We start from the raw sequence: 9,881 nt of genomic DNA, 5'->3' as shown, positions 1-9,881 counted from the left end.
AAGACACCAAAGAAAATAACTTAGTAGATATACAGATATAAAGAAAAAAAGCAATAATGTCACAAAAATTCATGATCTCTACTCAATCAAAACACTTTAATTTCCATTTTAAAATGCATCAATGCAATATCCCCAAGAATAACATTACAAACCAAAATCTGAATTATTTAATGCAAAAAATAAACCAACACTAGTGTTCAGTATTTCAAAACACAAGAAGAAATTGAAAGTCAAAGCAAAACAAACAAGTTCAATCATGTTTTGCTGTAAAGTCACAGAAAAAAACCTGTAAGATTTTAAAATTCCAATGTCCAACAGAAAGTTTACAAATTTAGAATATAAAGATATTGTCACATATAAAGGAAAGAGGCTCTACAGATATTAGATATTGAGAACTTTTTAATGACTCAATTTTCTATTACATTGTATTTAGAATTTTATCTCAATGACTTTTTTGGTAACTTATGGGGCAAGAGGTAGTCTCTTCATGCCTTGCATAGATTTTTATTATTATTTTATGATCATTCATCTGCAGCAACACCTCCCCCACCATCACCATCATCACTGACTCCAATCATCACATAATCATCAGCATCATGAATAATAGGAAAGAAATGATCATGACATTGGCAGTTGTAAGTAGGAAACACATAATGAGAGAAGGAAAAAAATTTCCAGTATATTCTAAAATTTTACCTATATATCTCATGAAAGAATTCATCACTTGAGAGTGGGTCATAATTTAAAAAAAAAGGATCAAGTAGTCCAAATCTAGACTTCCATGTTAGTTTTTATTTTTTATTTTGCAAGGAGATGGGGTTAAGTGGCTTGCCCAAGTCCACCCGGCTAGGTAATCATCAAGTATCTGAGACTGGATTTGAACCCAGGTACTCCTGACTCCAGGGCTGGTGCTTTATCCACTGCGCCACCTAGCCGCCCCCAAGTGGTCCAAATCTAAAAGAAAATAACAGCAATATTTTCAAAGAGCAGAATCAAAATATGGATGTTATCAGTTTTGATTCTGTGAAGACCATGAAGAAAAGGAGTAACGCAAACAGAAAGACAATGTTTCTATAAAAATATTTACAATAAAGGAAAAAGGAAATTTCAAGAAGAGAATTTAAATTATTTTGGTAAAAATACAGAGATGATAAAACAAACAATTCTCATCAATTGATAGGAATAGTGGTCAGTGAAACTTTATTAAATATTTTACTGGATCAGAGAAATGAAGAGGTAAATATATAATTAGAAAAAGGATAAAATGATACTGACAATAAAATTCCAAAATGTTTGAAAATGTGAGAAACTTCTTAAGATGGTGGGAAGGGGATGGGAGGAAGCCTTTTGCCATGAGATTGCCTTAATATGTCTAAGTAAAAAGAATTGAAAGATTAAAGTTCTATCTTTAATGAGACTTTTGTTAAAAAAAATCCTAATTTGGAAAAGAAAAGAATTAAAAACAAATGAATCATTATACAAACAAGAGATCTAACTTAACATAGTAACTGATTGAATAATCTACATATATATATTTGCTTATGCAGCATTACTTTAAATTATAGTATTAGTTTGTGATATATTATTTTATTCTAATGTATTATATCATATTACATTACCTTCTAACTTTCCAAGATCTTATGCTCTCTTGCCTGTGCTTTCATATGTAGATGACCACCTCACTTCCCTCTGTCCTGGAGCTGTAAGGAGTAATCCTGCTTGATTACTTAGTATGGAAGCCCAAACTACAACCTGGATCTGAGTTTAGGCAAACAGCAGAGTCCTACCCCAATGGAGAGCAGAGATGTTTCTGCAGTTTTCCCTGAACCCCCTTGCCATCTCTTGGGTATAGGCTGCTTTCTCAAGATTCTCACTGTAGATTCTGTGCATCACTGCTTTATATCACACACAGACACACACAGACACACACACACACACACACACACACTCACACACACGACATATTTGTCATCATTTCCTGTAGAATTTTTATGTTCATCTTTTATCCATTGTACAATCTTTTACTGTTTTTAGTCTAGTTCTATTAACTTTATGTTTACAAGATGAGTTGATAAATAACTTGTCATCTCATCAAAGTTAAAGTTAATACCTTATTGAAATTATAGTATCAATTTTAAAAATTTCACTCACAATTTTGAGTTTAATCATTCATTAGACAAAATGCAAAAAAGTAATCAGAAATGATATAATATTGCATAAGAATATTAGACAGATAAAAATTAGGTACAAAGTAATCAACTTGAGAAAATCAGAGAAGAGAGTAAGATTTATTCCAAAAATTCATGTAGATTACAGTAAAAGTCATGATGAGCAACTAACTAGTGAATGAAGAGATAAAGAGTTTCTTTGTTTTTGGACTTGACCTGGGTCTCCTCTATTCTTCCCTTTTGATTGAAAGAAAATCTTACTTTTTCCAAAGGTTGAGAAGAATTTTGCACTTTCCATATTTTCATGGGTAGCCTACTGTTTTTCCTATATCAGCTGATCATAGTTTCTATGTTGAACTGTGAAGGAATAACCAAATAAAGATATAAAGAAGTTCCATTATACCTAAAGGGAACATCTCAAACAAACTAAACACGAAATATTCTGATATCCTGGAGCTGGATGTTACCCACATACTTCAGCAGATCATCTCCTGGATTGTGCATTATTTCTTGGATAGTAAAAGACCTCTGGAACATTGTGACCCTTCTTTAGCTATCCTGTTGGAAGATATGAACAGTAATATCACAATATCTTCTGATTTAGATGGGCTAAAATATGTATTATTTTAATTAATTTCTTTTTGTTTCTTTTCAATTGATTAATTTATTTTCATCCACGTGCTCATGTAGATATTTAAGTTGCAAAATTTCCTTCTACGCTCCCTTCCTACCACACTCCCCTCAGTGGCAAATGGTAAGATTAGTCCTGTAAATATATATTTTGATAAATATGTCTAAAATTAGTTATTTTCAACATGAGGAATTAGGATTAAGGGAGATACATAAGAGATGATTTTTATAGTGCGTTCATCAGGTTTTGAAGGGCTCTTATTTGTGTGTGTGTGTGTGTGTGTGTGTATGAGAGTGTGGTTTTTATTTTTTTTTCTTCCTCTGTCTGGAGATAACATAGTTCACAGCTGGTCTAATATAGTTGTCGTAGCTCTCTGGACTGCTGGGAGGAGCTGCTTCCATCATGTTTGTTCATCTCACAACGTTGTTGTTGATGTATACATTGTTCTTTTGCTTTTGTTCCTTTCACTTAGCATCAAATCCCATGTCATTCCATGTGTCTTTACAAACCATCTATGGTTTCTTATAGAACAATAATATTCTAAAGTATTCATGTACTATAACATGTTTAGCCATTACCCGATTGATGGGCATCCCCTCAATTTCCAGTTCCTGGACACTATAAAAAGAGCTGCTATGACCATTTTGGAACCTGTAGTACTTTTCCCTTCCTTTATAATTTCTTATGAATATACCTGGAATTCAAATTGTTAGGTCAAAGGATATGAACAGTTTTATTGTTCTTTTGGTATAATTCCATATTGCTCTCCAGAAAGGTAACAGCCATTTACAACTCTACCAGAAATGCATCAATATCCCAATCCTCTCACAACCTATCTAACATTGAACATTTTCCCTGTATCTCATATTGCCCAATCTGATAATGTGAGATGATACCTCATTGTTGTTTGAATTTGCTTTTCTCTAATCAATAATGATTTGGAGCATTTTTTCAAATGATTTTATATAGCTTTAATTTCTTTATTTCAAAACTGTCTGTTCATATCCTTTAACCATTTATCAACTGGGGAATCCCATGTAAAATTATGAATTTGATGCAATTCCCTATATAGTTTAGAAAGGAGACCTTTATCAGAACTCCCAAATGTGAATATTGTTTCCCAAATTTCTGTTTTCCTTTTAATTTTGGCAGCAGTGATTTTAACAGTGCAAAACCTTTTTAATTTAATACAATCAAAAATTGTTCATTTTGTAGTTCACAATGAACTCTGTTGTTTGGTCATAAACTTATCCCCTTTCCATTCCTCTGATAGAGAGAATATTTCTTGGTCTGTTCATTTATCTGTGGTGTTCTTTATATGTAAATCCTGTACACATTTTGGTCTTATTTTGGTATATTGTGTGAGATTTGGATCTAAGCCTAGTTTTTGCCATACTATTTTCCAGTTTTCCCAACAATTTTTGCCAAATAGTGAGTTCTTATCCCAGAAGTGGATGCCAAATAGTAGATTATTGTAGTCATTTACTGCGACTTATTTTGAATTTATCCTAATCGAGTCTTGGATCTACTGCTCCATCTAGCCACAATAGAGAAACTATTAGTGTAATCAATGTGGAAAAATCTTTAGGTTTCAGGGTACATTTTACTAAAAATAAAAGAATTCAACCTGGCTAAAGACTCAATACAATGAATGTGAAAATGTGTTAAGTCACAGACACCTTTTCTCAGAATGGTTTTATGGGAAGGGAGGAATTATTTCATTATATTGAATATGGGAAAATTATCAAAAAATGAAAACTTGATTAACTTTAAATCACTGTACTCTAGAATTAAGACTGAGTAAACACTTAGAAATATTGAGTTCATTTATTTTTTTCTGAAATTGGGGGCCAGGGAACCAAAATGACTTGCCTATAATAGCACTTGAAAAAATTAGAATATGGGAAATGAATTCTCTATTATAAACTTAGAATATATGTACATGTTAGAAATCATTAACTCTACTCAATGTAAGGAAGCCTTCAAATTCATTTCATGATTTTCCTTCCCATCTGAGAAAATATGAGATAGAAGTACAGTCAATTTAATGTCCATGTGAAAATAATATGGTAATAGTAAATTTTTTTCACCTATCATAGATTTCATCCTGGAAGTTAATTGAAAGATTGTGATGGGATTAGAAAAATTTTAAATGAGATTTTACAGCTAAAGACAAGAATCAAGATCATTCTTCTATTTTACATAAAAATAAAAGTTAAATTTGTTACTTAAATCAAAAAAGGCACCTAATTTACTTTCAGAAGTTACCCACAGAAACCTAAAGTGGAAATGAATTCAGTCTTGTTCTAAGGAGCTAGAATAATCTGTGTGAATTTTAAGTGAAAAGAAGACCCTTTTATTTATATCTGGCATAGAATTCTTGTTTATATCTCATAAACAGTGCTGTCAAACCCATTAGAGGAATTGATGATATTATTTTTAACTTTTAAATATGCTTCAAAATGATAATAATGGAAAGGAAATTGATAATAACATTGACAACTGCAGGATTTTCTCTTTTGTAGTTTTCAATGCAATTTGGTTAAGAGATTTGCCCAGTGTAAACAACTAGGTAGTTAGAGTCTGATCTCAAATTTGAACTCACGTAGGACTGACTACAGGGCTGGCGCTCTATCTGCTGCACCATCTAGCTGCCCATAACCCTAGGGACTTTCTTTTCATTTAGAACAGTGATTCATCTGTAACTATCAAGATATAAAAAAACAAGTCATAATCCTATAATACCACAAGCAAAATTATAACTTAGTGAGATTTTTCCTTTTTGGGATAAATTAGATCCAAAAAATTACATTAGAATGAGAATTTATGCTATATTACCTAGCAAAAGATTTCTACTTATTACTAATCTTATAGCCTCTTTTATCTGCCTATTTCAGAGACTGTATCAAAAGGGGTTCAAAAGGGGAGGTATAATAGAATAAAATATTGAAAAGTTTACATCTTTAATGGACCCAGATTCTGAAGTTGGTTGTAGGTACACAAAGCCTATTGTAAAAAGGAACAAAGAAACCACAATAATGTGGGGCAGGCAAGTAGAGAATGCATTTCTTTGGTCATCTTTCACTGGAAATTTGAGCACAGTGGAAAAAATTCTACTATAGCATGTAATGATGAAGGCAAAGCAGCCAGCCCCTATTACCAGGGCAGAGGCAAATAAGAACATGCTGCTGAATGTCTCTGAGCAAGAGATCTTGAGGAGAGAGGGGATATCACAGAAGAATTGATGGATCATATTGGATCGGCAGAAAGACAATCGAAATGTGTATCCAGTATGGAAACTTGAATGAAAAAGGCCAGTGCATGTGAGAGTCATCTTCATGCAGACACTGGGCCACATGATCGCTGTATAATGAAGTGGGTGGCAAATGGCAACATAGCAATCATGGGCCATGACAGTGAGCAAAGTTAATTCAAAATATGCCAAGAAAATGAGCAGAAATATCTGAGCTGCACATCCAGAAACTAAAATAACCCTGTTTTTCACTAGAGAATTAAAGGATGCTAGGGGAACTGTGACTGATATGTAGCAGGCGTCGACAATGGACAAATTCCTAAGGAAAAAATACATGGTTGTGTGGAGTCTCCTGTCAAAAGTGGTGAGGATGACAATGAGGAGAGTCCCCATCAAACCTGCTGAGTAAAGGAGAAAGAAAAGCAAATAGTATAAGATCTGTAGTTCTTGAGTGTCAGAAAACCACAGATGAAGAAATTCAGTCACGAATGGTAGTAAAGTTAGGCATTTTCAGATTCAGTAAATGACCTAGGGAGTGAAATTAAATAGTCCATAAATGGATTATAAAGTTTATGCTGTGGGGAAAGATGAAAAATCATCATTCCATTTTTATCATTGCTGCCTAAGATATGGAACCTGTCTTTTCCTGGCTATGTAACTGGTCAGTCCAGTTACCTATCAAGGAAAAACTCTCAAACAGTTTTATGAAAGGTGTACAGTTGTGTTAGTAAAAATGTTTCTATATCTGGGAATTCCATCTATTAAAATCATGGATGCTTAAAGGTAATAATATATTGATTATCTGTCTATAATTCCGTACTGATAATCTATCAATGAAATTGATGATCTTTAAGTATAAAAGTGCCATGGACATTTTATCTTTATGAATATCCATAAACAACATAGAAGAGAAAGTCAGAAATTAAAATAAATATTGATTCAAACCTGCTATTTAATTTTGCTGCAGTATTGATAGGAACTATATATTTTTTTTCTTCTTTCAATGCCATCTATTTTCTTTCCCAATGACTGAAAGTTGCAAGTGAATGGTAGAGATACATACAGCAATATATTTGCCCCATATAGGGATAGGAGGAGGGTGAATTCTGGTAACATGGCATATTATGCTCTCTAATGTTCAGAATATTTCTATCTATCCCACTTTTACCATAGCTAGTCATGGACTCTGCTTATTTAATCACTTTAATTTTCTTCCATTCAAATTCATAAGGCAACCAAAATGAATGATATATTTCTTCCAGGTTGTCTGCTATTAAATGGCATTCAGAGGAGCAGACTGTCCTGATAAAAACCAATAAAAGGAACAGGAAGGAAGGAAGGAAGGAAGAGAGGGTGGAAGGGAGATAAGAAAGGAAGAAAATGTGAGAAGAAAAAGGAGAGAAAGAGAAAGAAAGAATGGAGGGAAGGGGAAGGAAGGAAGGAATAATAGAAGGAAGGAATTATGGAAAGAAAGGTAGGAAGGAAGAAGGAAAGAGGGAGTGAAAAGATGTAAGGAAGAAAGGAAAGAAGGTAGGAATGAAGGAAGTAAAGAGGTATGAAAGAAAGGAGCAAATGAAGGAAGAAAGTGAGAAGAAAGAGAAGAGAGAGAGAAAGAGAAATAAAGGAGGGAGGGGGAAGGAAGGAAAGAAAGGAGGGATGAAGGAAGAAGGAAGGGTGAGAAGAGAAAACACAGAAGAGGATAATGAGCATTCCATTCAAACTCATTGTATCTTACCTTAACAAGACAACAGATCTCCATTCTGAGATTCACAAAGATTTGCTGAATTGTTTTTTCTTGGAAAGGAACTCCAGAAAAGATTCAACTCAGGTTGAATTGGGAGAAAATGATAAATATTCCCTTGTTGTCTAGGCATCATAATTCTACTGCCCTCTATTGGGAAGCATTTTTCCCTCAATTTTTCAAATTATATTTGCAGTTGAAATTGGCCAGTATATTTGAAAGGATGGCTCTAAAGACCAATTTCACACTTGGTAACACTTCCTTGGGGACATTGTCCCTGCTCTTCAGTCACATACAGAAAATCAGAGATCATTAGAGTGTTTTAAGATTCTAAGGATAGCAAAAAAAAATGGAATTAGTCCTCTCAGGAGGACTGGGTTGGAGTTCAAGAAATACTAATTAATGTGCATTTCTCTGAGTACATATCATGACTATATGATTCATTATCTCTCAGGTCCCTTGAAAATAATCAAATAAGACCTCTTCATGCATCCTTCAAAGGACAGAAGAGGAAAAATTCAAGTTTCTTGAGAAGTGATTTGCTTTATAACCTCAGTTGATACAGGTCTACTGTAGCACTGGTTATAGATATGATTGTCATAAAGGAAAGAGATTTTCAAAAATTTTCTGTAAAATGTTTCAAAATATATTTTTCTTTATGCATTACATTCAGTCCCAAAGAATCCCTTATCACATTTTTGCCTTGCTTTACAAGAAACGAACTTATTAAGTAAAATTACCAATAAAATAATGATATCTGACAGATTAGAAAAATTTTATACTCACAGCTCCTTAACCTCCTACATAATGAAAAGTGGTGTATATTACTTGTCCACTTCTTTCTCTTGTTCCTTAACTTTGTTTTATATTTGTCATTTAAACTTAGAGTAAATGAATATTTTCATGATTTAATTGTCTATTTCCATCACATCAAAATCAACTTATGCCAGCATCCTTGATCTAAACTCCCTTTAATTAACAGGAAGGTAGCCCAGAGGATAGAACACTGAACCAACATTCAGGTAGACCTGAGTTCAAATCTGACCTTGAAAACCTGATACTGACTAGTTGTGTGACCTTGGTCAAGTCATTTACCACTGATTCCCTCTCAAAGAGGGAAATCTCCAGTTGTCCTTATCCATATCTAATCACTGGACACAGATGACTCTTTTTTATTTGATATTTCCTTTTATTTTTCCAGTTGCATGTTATGAAAGTCTTTTAATATTTGTTACCCTGTATATACATATTTTTCAGATACATAACTTATTTTCACTCTCCTTTCTCAACCCTCTGCCCTTAGCAGCAAATAGTCCGATGAATATTACACATATACACATTTGTGTTTAACATGTCTACAGATAAGTCATGTTCTATTTGAGGAATTAGGATTAAGTGAATTGAAAGAAAACCATGAAATAGCAAAGAGAAACCAAAAATATAAGAAATTTTAAAAAGTGCATGTAATATTCATCCAGATTCTGTAGGGTATTTTTGTTTTGTTTTGTTTTTTTTTCTCTGGATGGGGACAGCATTGTCCATTGCCAGTCCCTTTAAGTTTTTCTAGCTCTCTGAACTGTTGAGTAGAGCTGCAGCCATCAAAGTTGATCAACTCACAATGTTGTTGCTAATGTGTACAATGTTCTCTTGGTTCTCCTCCCTTCCCTCAGCATCTGAACCTGTACTTCACTACATGCTTTTCTAATATCAGACAATTTACAGTTTCTTATAGTATTCCATAGTATTCACCTACTGTGACTTGTTCAGCCATTCCCCAGTTGATGGGCATCATCAATTTCCAGTTCTTTGCCACTTCAAAAAGTAGCTATGAATATTTGGAACATATGAGACTTTTCTTATTGGTTATCATTGCTTCTGGATATAGACCTGCTATTGATATTTATGGATCAAAGGGTAAGATCAGTTTTATTGATATTTGGGCATGGCTCCATATTGTTTTCCAGAATTTTTAGATCAGTTCACAACCCCACCAACAATGTGTTCATGTACCAATCCTTCCACAACCCCTCTAAAACATTGATCAGTTTTCCTTTTTCATCTTAGTCAGTTTGATAAGTGTGTGGTAGA

The 9,881-nt window shown here is 33.5% G+C and overlaps 1 protein-coding gene across 1 annotated transcript; it reads right to left on the bottom strand.

The window, feature by feature from the left end:
* Window positions 1–5,704: 5,704 nt before the first annotated feature.
* Window positions 5,705–6,445, bottom strand: LOC141492820 (olfactory receptor 14C36-like). Its single transcript, XM_074193504.1, has one exon. It carries the CDS (start codon window positions 6,443–6,445, stop codon window positions 5,705–5,707), a length of 741 nt encoding a protein of 246 aa, XP_074049605.1.
* Window positions 6,446–9,881: the final 3,436 nt, after the last annotated feature.

The sequence above is a fragment of the Macrotis lagotis genome, chromosome 1 (assembly GCF_037893015.1).
Source record: "Macrotis lagotis isolate mMagLag1 chromosome 1, bilby.v1.9.chrom.fasta, whole genome shotgun sequence".
NCBI classification, from domain to species: domain Eukaryota; kingdom Metazoa; phylum Chordata; class Mammalia; order Peramelemorphia; family Peramelidae; genus Macrotis; species Macrotis lagotis.
Note: the sequence above shows the minus strand (reverse complement) of the source record. Positions and strands in the feature narration are given on the sequence as shown.